At 45.6% G+C, this 14,121-nt stretch overlaps 1 protein-coding gene across 1 annotated transcript; it reads right to left on the reverse strand.

Moving 5' to 3' along the window:
- Positions 1 to 5,343: 5,343 nt before the first annotated feature.
- LOC142659799 (ADP-ribosylation factor 6-like) lies at positions 5,344 to 13,641 on the reverse strand. Its single transcript, XM_075836271.1, has 2 exons — positions 13,512 to 13,641; positions 5,344 to 7,477 (listed from the first exon to the last, which is right to left on the reverse strand). The coding sequence occupies exon 2, from the start codon at positions 7,446 to 7,448 to the stop codon at positions 6,921 to 6,923; it is 528 nt and encodes a 175-aa protein (XP_075692386.1). The 5' UTR covers positions 7,449 to 7,477; positions 13,512 to 13,641; the 3' UTR covers positions 5,344 to 6,920.
- Positions 13,642 to 14,121: the final 480 nt, after the last annotated feature.

A 14,121-nucleotide genomic window follows, 5' to 3' on the forward strand; every position in this document is an offset into this window, starting at 1 on the left:
ATTTCAAAAACTGCCAACCTTGTGGGGTTTTCTCGTGCATTGGTGTGGAGAGTATACCGAGAATGGTCTGATCGAGGAAAAACATCCAGTGAAAGGGGATCCTGTGGAGGTCACCAACTTGTCAACATAAGGGGTCAAATTAGAGCCTCAAGAATTGTTGTGACGAGCAGGCGGTGCCCAGTCAAGCAAATTGCATCGGACTACAACGCTGGTGCTCCAACAGACACGTCCGAACGCACAACTCCTCGCTCCTTAGCACAGATGAGCTATAACAGCAGACGACCAGTTCCAGTGTCTCTGCTGTCTAAGGCCTTATGCACATGGCCATTTCAGTGTGCACGGCCCGTGGTTTCGGTCATGGCCGGCTGCAGAGCGTCATCCACAGGCCGGCCGCAATCACTGACAAGACAACGTACACAAAAGATGTTAATTAATTTCAATGGTGCCGGACCGCAAAATGACTTGTCCTGAGTTTTTACAGTCCACAATTGCGGCCTCCCACACGGTCCGTATAAACCACGGTTGTGCGTATGGGCCCATAGAAATGAATGGGTCCGCGGACGCAAAAACACATTTCTGTGCACGAGGCCAAAGGGAAACAGAAAGGCATGACTCCCGTCGACAAAAGAGCGCAAAAACGGCATCACGGAGTTGTGGAAAAAGATCACATGATCAGATGAATCCAGATCCCTATGGAGGGTTAGAATTTGGTGCAAGCAGCATAAAGCCATGAACCCTTCCTGGCAACAGTTCAGGCTGGTGGAGTAATGGTGTGGGGACGGTTTTCTTGGCCCACCCTGGGTCCTCGGATACCTGGGGATGGACGTTTGAACAGTAGGACTCACCTAAGTATTGTAGCGGACAACGTTTATCCCCTCATAGAAGCGGTTTACCCTATGGCAGAATGACACCTTAGCGGCAACTGAGAGAAACGATACTGTTTGCAGGGGACAATTTTATTACCTAGTACAATCTATGCCATAACAAATTGCTGCGGTTCTGAAGGCCAAAAGAAGTCCGACGTGCCACTATACGGTGGTCTGTATTAAAGCCCCATTCAGCAGTGTAAGTATGTCAGTATGTTTAATTAAAAAAACTGTATGTTAAATAGAAGTCCCTTCATAGGATTAAAAAAAACATAAAAACAACAACTATATAAACTATAAAACAAAATGTACTATTTAACCCGCACGGTGAACACTAACAAAGAAAAGTAAAAAAAAAAACAAAATGCCATAACTGCTGGTTTTTGCTTATCCCGCCTTCCAAAAAAATAAGTCTCATATATCCCAAAATGAAAACTTCATCTGGTCTTGCAAAAAAACAAGCCTTTACACATCTCTGTGGATGTAAAAATATAAAAAAAAGGTTATGGGTTTCAAAATACGGCGACGCAAAAACAATTGTTTTAGGCCTTATGTTTTAGGCCTTATTCACACAGACGTGCACAAAAGGTCTGTGTGTCATCAGCATATGGTGCGCAGCTGCGTGATTTTCGCGCAGCCGGCATCATGATGACACTCTGGTTTTATGTTTACAAACAGGAAAGCACGTGGCGCTTTTCTGTTTTCATTCATTTATTTTACTACTGTTGCGCGAATCATGCGCGGCACCCGGAAGTGCTTCCTTGTGCCGTGCGCGATTTGCACGCACCCATTGACTTCAATGGGTGCGTGCTGCACGAAACTCGGCCCAACTTAGGACATGTCATGAGTTTCACGCAGCGCACATACGCTGCGTGAAATTCACTGACAGTCTGAACGGCCCCATTAACATAGGTCTGTGCGAGGCGCGTGAAAATCACACGCGTAGCACGGACGTATAACACGTTCCTGTGAATAAGGCCTTATAGTGAGGGCTTGTTCATTGTGCAAGAGTAATAAAAAAAAATACTATATAAAATCATAGTGAACAGCAGAAAAAAAGTTAACCTGTCAATTATACCACACGGTTTAATAAAAGCCCAAAAACCAACAGTGAAATTGCTGGTTTTTTTTCTATTAAATGAAAAAAACTTTTTTTTCAGATTTGCAATTTTTTGCAGTGGAATTGTGTTTGCACTGAAAAAATCGCATCGTGTGCTACGTGTCGCAGCTCCGACCACCCTGTTGAATTTAATGAGCACCGTTTCTGCAGCATAAATTGATTTAAAATCCGCACTGCATGTAATTTTATACAAATTTTCGCTGCAGATTTTTTTTTTCTGCAGTGTGTACATGAGATTTGTTCAAATCTTATCCACTTTGCGGCTACTGTAAATGCTGTGGATCTTCCACACAGAATTCCGTTGCAGAAATTCCGCAGCGTTTACGCTATGTGTGAACCGAGCCCAAGATCTTACCCACAGGCACGCTAGATTGCAGAAATTCTGCGGTATTTACAGTAGCAGCAAAGTGGGCGAGACTGCAAATCTCAGCCACACACTGCGGGGGAAAAAAAAAATGCAGAAAAGTCATGCGGAAAGTGTTCGAGTGCGGCTTTCAAATCCACAGCATGTCAATTTACGCTACGTGTTCTGATCGGAGATGCGGAGTGTTTGGGCCATAGACTTGAATGGAGAGTATAAATTCCGCACTAAAATAGTCGAATTTTGTTGCGGATTTTTTTCTTCCTCAACATTCGAGGACTTAAAAGTCGTTATTTAAAAGGGGACCTAAAGTTGTCGCCAACTGCATCTCCAGCTAGAAGCTTAAAAAGTTCCAGCAGACGCAGCTGTTAGTGCAGGCGGTCCAGTTGCTCAGGCAGTAATATGACACCGAAAGACTTTTCTGCAAAGCAACTAATAACTGGCAGGCTCGGGGAGAACTACCCGCTTGGCAGCTCCCCGCCCGGCTCAGTGTATAGAGAGCTCTGTCAATTAAGCTGAGCCAAATAGAGAGAAGCCGCCCTGCGGACAATTCTCCCTCTATGAGCCAATGCTAAAAGTATGTGTTCTCTAAGGCCCCATGCACACGACCGTAGAATTCAATCCGTAATTACAGACCCATTCACTTCTGTTGGCCACGGACACCTTCCTATATATTTACGGGAAGGGGTCCGTGCCGTAGAAAGGCTCCGCAAAAGATAGGACATATTCTATTCTTTGCGTTTTACAAACCGTACAAACCATACTTTATATGGAAGAACGGCCCGCAAATTGGCCGTGCCCGTAATCACAGGCACGGTCGTGTGCATTGGGCCAAAGGGGAGTTAAAAAAAACAAAAAAAAAAAAACACCCTCTGCCTCCCATTGAAATTAATGTGGTGGACGGACAGACGACTTTTTTTGGCGCGGATTCCAAAGCGACCCCGAAAAAATAAATTTAAAAAAACCGCACAGGACTCACATAGTACTTCACAACACACAAAATGGCATCTCTGTAAACATGGTGAAAACCTAGAAGATGGGAAGGAAACAAGCCACTAAAAATTTTACCACAATTTATAGTGAATTCACTACATACAAATCTCTCCTAAATACTTTCACCTCATGGAGGCATCTTCTATATGGTCCCATAACTACTGGATTAGTTGGTAATTTTGCCCATAGCAACCAGTAAAAGCGCAGCTCTCATTTTTCCACAGCAATTTAAGAAATTAAAGCTGAGCTGTGATTGGTTGCTATGGGGAACAAGGAAGATTTTTCGGGTAGACCGTGTTGTTAAATGAGGCCCAGTATTTTAAGATTTTTTTATTATTATTTTTTAAATACATAGACAAAAGCAGGAATAGGTGATGGAGGGAAGAAGGAAAATTGTATTTTGAGAAGTTATATCACACTAGGATTCTTCTCCAATAGTACTTTATTTAAAACTGGTACCATAAAGTAATGTCTGATCACAGCCTTCACAAATAATCTGTGTGTATACTGGTGACTTATTTTACCGGTAAATGCTCTGTAAAGGGGTTCTCCGTTTTGGACAATCACTCCTTGTAAGGGTCCCTTGACAAGGTGGTCATAACAAAGTGCCCCCCCCGCCCAGCGATTAGCTGTAATCTATAGCAAGACCTGGCAAGAGGTGTCTAATTTCCCTACAGCGCCCCACAGTTGAAATTAAGCATTACACATTCAAATTATTAGGTTTGTCTGGGTAATACAGGATAGGTCCTCCAGAGCGAGAGATGCTCTTTGTAAGGCCCATTTCACATTGTATGTCCTGCATGTTTGACGTATAAGTCAGAAAAAGCTTCCGCCGCATACATCAAACCCTTCACGACCTATACTGCTATTCTGGTGGATAGAGAGGTATCCAGTAAAAAAAATAAATATATATATATACACACACACACACACACACATACATACATACATATACATACACACACACACACTGTGGTAAAATTTATTTTCAACATTGGTCTATAGGTGACGGATGCTACTGTATGGCATCCGCTTAATGTATACATCACGAGCACGATGACATATCCGTTAGACTGATGCTGTAATAGCCGTTGAGTGGCGGATGTCGAATAGCGGCATCAATCCCCCCCATAGATTATGCAATCTGTTTAACGGATACATCATGTAAAAGGTCATGAGAGCTTATGATGTATCCGTTTAACATATACCATAAAAGTCTATAGGCGGCAGATGCTGCGGTTAGGCATCCGTCACAGCCTCCGTGTAATGTATAGGTGGTTTACAGACCTCTAAAACCGTGTCGATGGAGCCTAAAGGCTGTTTTACACTGGGTGATTATCGGGCAGACAAGAGTCATAGAACGCTCGTTGCTGATAATTGCCCTGTGTAGACAGGGCAGCGATCAGAAGATGAACGAGCAAACGCTCCATCATCTGCTGATCGTATAGTTTTAAAAAAGTAAAATATTATGGGGACGAGGGATCAAAGACCGCTCATCCCCATTCATAGCTTGTTTTGACAGGAGCAAACGAGCGCCGATCAACGGTCTCGTTGATCGGCGCTCTATGCACCTGCCAAAATCATCCGGTGTAATAGGGGCTTAACTCTGGCTAAGAGATAAGAATCCTGAACAGAGTATCGCACGCGATCAGCTCCACTCGAATATCCGACTTCAATGTTTCCCTATGCAAAACAGTCTCGAGTGACCGCAATGTAACTTGCAGTCGTGATCATAGGGTATATGAAGATTGTTTGTCTGGAATTAAAGAGGCTGGCCAATTTCGAAAAACACCTACCTGTGTAAGGTCTTTATGCACGGATCACACAGTGTACACAGGGCAACACACAATGACAACACACAGCACTCACCAATACAACAAACCACACCGGCTGCTATGGGGTAACATGCAGAGCGTACACACAGAGGTGCACTGGGCAGACAGGTTTCCTCACACATAAGACCCCATACAATGAATGCACTTTCCCGACACATAGAACCCAAGTTTGGATGCATTATTGAGCTTTTATTGATCAGTTGAATTTTTTAAGCAGTACAACATGGAACAAGTCCAATCGAAAGTAAAACATTTTGGAACAGGAATAGCGTTAGTGCATCGGACAGGAGGGCAGAAATAAAAAAAGGGAGGCTGCATAGCTCAGCATTGTATGTCAGTCACTAAAGATTTAACCCTGTCACTTCCCCAACGTGACAGCGGGCAGCAGGGCGAACGTTAAACACGATTGCCCGGGGGCGGGCTGGAAGACGGAGCCAGACAAAAAAAAAAAGAAGTGTATGTGGGCCTCATAATCTACAATAAACACTGCATTTTTACAATACACTGAAGACCTGGCTAAAAACTGTATTAACACCATTAAAGGACAAAAGGTTCTCGTCCATACAGTCAAGTGCAACCATGTCAGATTCGATTATTTTGTCTCGTGCCCGTCAACAAGGGGGGCTAGTGCCGAAGTGACGAGAAGCTCCAGATACAGAACTTCATTAGATGAATGCTTAGTGTGCAAATGTTGCGGTGTCCGTGTAAAGTTGGGTGCTACGTTGGGGGGGTTACTAGCCTATAAAAAGGCAACCACTATTTGAAAACAGACCGCAAGTCTCAGCCACATAGTACGTAATGTTCCGATCTTCGTAAATACGAAAAAAACAGAACAGGCAAAGGGAAACCGGTGAATTTACAAACATTTAGAGACAGGAATCGGGAGACCAAAACTATCTACGTGTCGACGTTATGGTCATGTTGAGAAGGTCCAAAGGGAATGATTTGGGCTACAAAAATGGAACGATGGTCTGATCAATTGTATGGAAAGAAGGTCAATAACCATCATAAAAGGAATGCCACAGGGGAAATGTAGTATTACGAGGAAGCCATACAAATGCATGGCCGTCCGTGTAATAGATTGACGGGCCAGGTCCGCCAGAACCCTGGCTCAGTGGAAGGATGGAGCAGGATAACCGCCATATGCTCTGATAAGGCATATGGACAGGGGGTCTTCCATATTGGAAAATCCCCTTTAAGAACTGACCAACACACAATCAAGAGCTTTAAAGTTCAGGCACCAGTCTGGTATGAGAAACGACAGGATAGGAGTCTACTGCACCTGCGGTAATGTAACACTGAAACATTCACCCTGCACAGACTTTGCTGTTTGTCCACTTTTGTTGGCAAAAAAAATAGTTTCATATATCGGGGCTGTTGTGTGGTTTATGCTGCTGAGCAAGAGGTAACCAGCCCTTTTATGTTAACAATATTAAGGAGACGGACAGAGCGTTGGTTGCTGAGGTCTGACGGAAGAGCGAACGCTCCACCAGGTTAATCGCTTCACACTACGTATTAAGGCAGATATCGCAGGGGGCTGTCCGTTATAAAGCAAAGTCCTTTGTAGCCCCTGCAACTCCAAAAATCTCCCTTTAACCTCCATAACGTAACAAAATGTGTCACCCACATTTGGTTGATGAGGATTATTCCTTCAAAGCTCCTCTACTGAACCGATAAAAATTGAGGAAAAAAAAATAAAATAAAATCATATATATTAAAAAAATAATCACCATAAAAAGAGGAACTTAGGATTTGTAGTTTGACGTTAGCCACATGAGGCCCTCGTACAGTCCCTCTCCAGTGTTGGCACAAGATGGTTGGACGTACCAGTTCCTGTCCCTGATGCGGGTTAGTCCCAGCTTTTCCTGGATTTCATGAGGCTTCATTGCGTCCACCAGGTCCTGTTTATTGGCGAAAATCAGAATGATGGCATCCCTCATTTCACGGTCATTAATGATGCGGTGGAGTTCTTGTCGCGACTCATCAATGCGATCTCGGTCAGCACAGTCTACCACAAATATGAGGCCCTGTGTGCCTGTGTAATAGTGCCGCCAGAGGGGACGGATCTTGTCTTGGCCACCAACGTCCCACACATTGAACTTGACGTTCTTATAGGTTACCGTCTCCACATTGAAGCCAACAGTGGGAATGGTTGTAACAGACTGGCCCAACTTTAGCTTGTAAAGGATGGTCGTCTTCCCGGCAGCATCTAGGCCCAACATCAATATCCGCATTTCTTTGTTCCCAAACACCCTGGATAGCATGTGCCCCATGATGGAGGCTTAGAGTCCATACAGCTGGGCTACAGAGAGAAAGACAAGGCACATAAATGATAACATATAAAAAGATCACAAAATATCACATCAGTAAAAGGAGTTGTCCAGACATTTTTTATTGATAATCCATCCTAAGGATAGGCAATCAATATCAGATCGGTGGGTGTCTGACTTCCCCCACCAATCAGCTGACTGGAGGGGCCACAGCATTAGTCACCGCAGCGCCGGAGACACCTAGAGTGGCTGTGCCTGGGATTGAAGTTCCGGTGCCATTTAAGTGAATAGAACTGAGCTGCAATCTCAGGGACAGCCTCTACCGATGTCCACGGTGACGTGCCTGAAACACTGAAGAGGCCCCTTTAATCAGCTATCGGCAGAGGTGCTGGGAGTCAGACCCCACCGATCTGACATTGATGGCCTATTCTAAGGATAGGCCATCAATAAAGAATGCTCGGACAACCCCTTTAAGGCTCTGTTCACATATACTATGTGTCTTCTGTGCCACGTCCCTTGTACGGTGGATCCCAATGGTGCCTGAAAGACCCCATTGCCAAATAATGAGGTTTGCCCAAATTTCCGTCATTTTGACGCCAAGAATAGTACTGCATGCGCTAGATCATATTATATTGTTTCTTAGCTACTTGTGTTTCTGATAAACCTGGGTAAAAACCAAATCTGACTCCATTGCAGCCCCCTCTGGATGTAAAACGTAGCCTTGAAAGGAACATCTCCTTAGCTACATGTGGATCAGGGACAAATCACTGTATATAGCCAGGATACATTTACTTATATGGGATAAAGAACTACATTTTACAGCTTGCTGCAAAACAAACAAATAGGCAGGTACCATTTTTATTATTATAGAAAAAAAAAAACAATGGCCTTCGGGTAGTCTCAGTAATTCTGACGGAGAATAGAGGACCTACAGGGCACTCCTTACAAAAGTCCTTTTCAGCGGGATGCCAGGCACAATATACCGTATTTTGCCACCTACTGCAAATGTGCAATAGGTGCCCCAATTTTGATTACATTAATGCCGGGCAGGCTCAACAGGAGCACTTGTCCTGCTTCGCTTCTTCTCTAGTGAACTCCCAGTCAGTACAGACCGGTCTACAGTCTGAGAGAATTACTTCTGTATGGAAAAAAATACAAAGAACGTGCGTGCTTTAGAAATGGTGCACCGCTCAGGCCAATGATTGACGTGACCGCTGCAGCGAAGTAAACAAAGAGCGCTGGGGATCGCCAGAGTGGCGGCACTGTCACGGCCGCGGATCTATCAGGTGAGTATAGGTGTTTGTTATTTTACGGCATTACCTGAAGTCACTGAATTTTATTGGGATCTCGGAAAAAACTAACGAGTGTGCAAAAACAGAATTGTGAGGCGCCCATATGGCCTATCAAATTAATTTGGTTTGCCCAGCCCTAGCACATAGATAAACACACTAGAGTTCTAGTCTATATAACCCCATGCAGATTCCGAATATAGAAGCGGCCAAAGGTACGATGGAGGTAGGAATCACCGAGTTAGGCTGGATTCACACAAGCATGTTCGGTCCGTAAAGGACGGAACGTATTTCGGCCGCAAGTCCCGGACCGAACACACTGCAGGGAGCCGGGCTCCTAGCATTATAGTTATGTACGACGCTAGGAGTCCCTGCCTCTCCGTGGAACTACTGTCCCGTACTGAAAACATGATTACAGTACGGGACAGTTGTCCTGCAGCGAGGCAGGGACTCCTAGCGTCGTACATAACTATGATGCTAGGAGCCCGGCTCCCTGCACTGTGTTCGGTCCGGGACTTGCGGCCGAAATACGTTCCGTCCTTTACGGACCGAACATGCTCGTGTGAATCCAGCCTAACGGTCTACAGTCCTTTAGCCAAATACAAAGTGCACGACTTTCGATGCTGACCAGTAAAACACTACACACGTATCCTCTGTGTAACTCATGCCACCCAAAGCAAAGTGTGAAGGGAATGAGTGCAGACAATGGGTTCATTGTATGCAAAGGTCAGGGGAGACATTACTGACGGAGACAATGAAGGCCGATCGCTCGTACACAAGTACAGCAATTTTCTAACAAGTCACATACACACATTATTAACGTCAGGAGGCAGAAAATAGTGGAGAAGCGTACATGGGCTCCTGGATCAGGCAAACGCAACTCCACCATTCATGGTTACTAGCAGAATCTCTCCTCTCCACACACAAACGATCAAAATCTAGAGATAGACGCCCATTCCAAGTTGAACGCCATATGCATGAAAAAGGTCGCTCGGCTGGCAAAACAAAATTTATTCAAAGTAATTTGGAACCTGCTGGGAGTTATGTTATAAAGGTAGGAAAGTTAGGCCTCATGCACACTGCCCGTGATTACGGGCACGGATGGCCACGTAGTGCCATCCGCAGGCCGCCCACAATCCCTCACCATGCACACAAAAGACGTGCATTCATTTCAATGGTGCCAGACCGCAATTGCGGACCGTAAAATGACTTGTCCTGACTTTTTGCGGGCCACAATTGCGGCCCCCACACAGTCCGTGTAAGCCACGGTCGTGTGTATGGGCCCATAGAATGGGTCCACAATTCATCCGCAAAAACTCAACTGTGCGCATGAGGCCTTAATAGCCTCTTACACGGCCCTACTAAACTAAAAATGGAGAAAAAACAAGGCGCCAAATGTGCGTATCAAATGAAATATAAATGAGCAAAATGACAATAAATGCTCACCTATAAGGATATAAATTGCCAGCAAGAAGTAGTGAATAAAGCTGCTGCCGATCCCAACGCAACACTCCAAGGAGATGCCAATCGTATAAATAAGAGATATAAAAGAACGGCATATTTGAGGCGCTGCTTAAATGAATGGAAGATAATTTTATTCCAAGGTATAGAACAATTGCTACGCGCCGGTCCGGCGTTGAAACGCGTAGCAATTGTTCTATACCTTGGAATAAAATTATCTTCCATTCATTTAAGCAGCGCCTCAAATATCCCGTTCTTTTATATCTCTTATTCTTACACGGCCCAACATGGGCCGTGTAAACCAGCACCGATCAACGAGACAGCTCGTTGATCGGCGCACGTTTGCCTTCCACCAGGAGCAATAGATGGGGGACGAGCGATCATTACTACGATCGCTCGTCCCTATACATTTCTATCATGTCGGCAGCATGTTACCTTGTTTACACATGGGGGACGTGCCGATGACAGCGATAATATTTAATGCTGCAAAAACTATACGATCAGCCGATGAACAAGCGTTTGCTCGTTCATTGGCTGATTGTTGCCGTTTAGACGGAGCAATGATCGGGAAGAGCGGTCATACGAACCCTCGTTGTCTGATAATTGGCCCATGTAAAAGGACCTTAAAAAAGTACTAGTTCTGTGACTGACATCAGTGGCCAGTAAGACATAGCAGTACAACATACAATGGAGCAAAAGGGACAGGAAATCCCTGGAGAGAAAGTAATGGAGACTTCCTATAAAACTACAACTGAACATGGGGGAGGGGGCACTAGTGATTGTGCTCATCAGACGTCAGGTCAGACATGGTACAGAATATATTCCGAAGGCTACATTCAGACGAACGTAGCCAATCTTGGACGTGAAAAACTACCGTTTTACACGCCCGAGGGGCACCCATGTGGGACGCGTTATCACGCATCCTCTATAGACTAGACTCGTTGGAGGACGCGCTCGTAAGACCAAGTTCAGACGTGGAGGATTCGTTGAAAATTTTTGATGTGGAAGCCATTCTGGGTCTACGTGAGCGGCGAATAACCGTTGGACCTTGGACACTTTGAAACGGCCGCTTTAGTCATCTCCATAGGAATCAATGGCGACGCACACGTACAGACACCTCTCCATCACGATGCAGCGGCCACCTCACCAGGCGGGATGGGCGGGTCGGGAGACAAACGCGAGTCTCAGGGCTGGCAGATACTCCATATACGCGCACATGTCCTCCATTACCACACCAACTATAGGTAGGGCCACACGAAGCGACCACAATGTGATCAAAGACTGCGCTGGCATGCGATATTACCGTATTAAAGTAATTGTTAATAATCGCAGTATTTTTGCAGCTAAACAGCAATTTCACCCGCAAAACCGCGCAGCCATTAACAGTCAAACTGCTGCAGAACCGTGCGCCCATTAGCAATCAATTTTGAAAACCGTGCGTCTCCACACAGCTGCATGAGCCCCCTACTGTTCCCTCCGCATGCCTCCCATTTCATACAGAAATAAAGGGGCCGTTCGCTCTTATGTTAATAAGGTCTTTTTCTCACCGCCGGAATAGGGACGCATTTAAGCGTCCAAATTACGACTGAGACATCCAGACCAGCCACCATTATACCCACAGGGGTCCGGGTGTAGCAGCCGCAACACAAAATTTAATCCTTGTATAGTAAAAAGTCTTGCGACTTTCTAATATAATTTAGGGTGGGGGGTGTATTTAGACTGCGTCAGTCTTAATCATAAACAATCTGGCGTGAGATGCGCCAAACGTATTAACGCCTCTTAATAAATTTACCATTTCTTCGGCTGTCCACGCGCCGCTAAATTAAGTTTATGCCGGCCAGGAGCTGGCGTAGATTTCCGCTATAATTTAAGCCACGCCCCATTCTGCTAAGCTGCACCCACATTAATAAATAAAATATGGCGAGAGCGTGGGAAATGTTAATGTTTAAATTCTGAGGTTTTTTGGGTCATTTTGCAGCACAACAGAAGACGGACGTTGCTATGTATTCGCCTTTGTGTTTCAATTCCTCACCATTTGCGAGATCTCTGCCTGCGGTCAGTGAATAGGAACTTTTTTGTTAACATCTACAGACTAAAAATCTGCGCAGGCCAAATAATTTTTCGCCCCCTAAACCGACACCGTGCCTTTATATTTAAAGTGTACCTATGGCGGTATACCCGACGATACAGAGGCCCCTGTATACACTGTTGGATGCAGCATACCCCAGAAAACCCACTTATAAGACAGCAACATGCAAAGTACCTGTGAAGTGTCATCTGGGCGTAACCGCGATGATCAAGAGTCCGGCTGTCCGATCCCTATCCTGCTGGCTTGCTACGTTATTACAAGTTTGGGGGACGTCAACAAAGCCAGGAAGGGCGCGTTTAGGGATCGGACAGCGTGACTCTTCAGCATTGCGGTTACGCCCAAATGACTCTTCACAGGTAATTTCTGAACGCTCCGCCTGATCTGACCTCAGGCGTGAAACAGCACAGGTTTCATTAATTAGATCAGGACCCGGGTATGATACTCGCCAGGCGTCGTACGGTTGCCTTGGCGACTGTACCACCCAGCGTGTAGTTGCGGCTCTACGCCCAGTGTTAAATTGGCTGGGAGTGTAACATTTCCGGGACACTAAGCAAAGGCGTGAGAAGTATTAGCGCAGTATCCAGCTACTGTATGTACAGGAAGTTTCCATTCACTGACAGGAGACATTGTGAGGAATATACATTAGAAAGTTTTAGAACTTTGCTTTATACCCGGATGAGTCTTTATTTCCATACGATTGGACATCCCCTTTAATACATAAAAGTCAATCCCCTCCCCCGCTCATTGTGACAACTCCCTGACAGATTGTAGGCTAGGACTCAACTTCTCCAGGTGGACGATATAGTGGAGCCGAGCGGAGCGGAGGCCACAAGTGGAGGTCAATGAAAATTACTTATTAACAGTAAGAAAATACCCATCCCCCGCTGCACCCACCTGAGACCTACAGTACCTGCACTTGTCCTCCATTGTCCTCCCTCATTACAAGTTATGAACAATCTGCTCAGCAGCATAAATCCCACCACACTCATCATTCTACATAATCCAGAGAACAATCACCCCCATCTTCCACGATGAGCACCCCCAGGCCCTATCCTCTCATACAAGCACATCAAACAATGGCCAATTATTATAAAGCCAACACATGCACCCCAGACATCCCCAGCGCACAGCTGTGATATATGACAGCCTGCCCCACCAACCTCCCGCTGTCTCCAGCACTGTTACATTGCTCCCCACACCCGTTTACATGCAGTATCGAGCACATACATTGCCCCGGTATCACAGCCGATGCTGGATCTCCACGGTCCCGGCTCCTGATCCGGAATCGGAAGGGCGGCGGGCAGCAGAACCACACCGATAGCAGTCGCGCATGCGCAATATCCCGCCCACCCAGCGCACTGCCATCACACTGCCATCACACTGCTATAGCGTGCTGTCTGCGCATGTCTACTGCCCTCGCCCTGGTTCAGCAAGCGTACAGCGCAGGCGCAGTGTTACCTTCACGCCTACTGTCTCACCGGCACAATGTCCATTCAAAAGAAAGCTTTATTAGTCCTTCTGCGCATGCGTGTTCATTTTTCCTTTATTTGAACAGTCCCTTTTAGTTACATTCACACAGTGCAGTCAAATAACGGTTTATTGCCGCGACTACCAAGAAATAGCAGCAAAATTCTGCATTTGACACGATTTTGCAGCAACAAATCGCGATTTGACCACACCGTGTGAATACGGCTATGTGCACATGACGATTAGGAGGCAGAAAAGGTTAATCTGCGTGTGGAAATCGGCCGGCTTTTCCATGCGGCTCTCAAGTCAAATTAAATGTGCATTAAATTCAATATGAAGCAGTTAGTGAGTGGATTTCCTGCAGATTTTG

This window comes from Rhinoderma darwinii, chromosome 8, assembly GCF_050947455.1.
Source record: "Rhinoderma darwinii isolate aRhiDar2 chromosome 8, aRhiDar2.hap1, whole genome shotgun sequence".
Classification (NCBI taxonomy): Eukaryota; Metazoa; Chordata; class Amphibia; order Anura; family Rhinodermatidae; genus Rhinoderma; species Rhinoderma darwinii.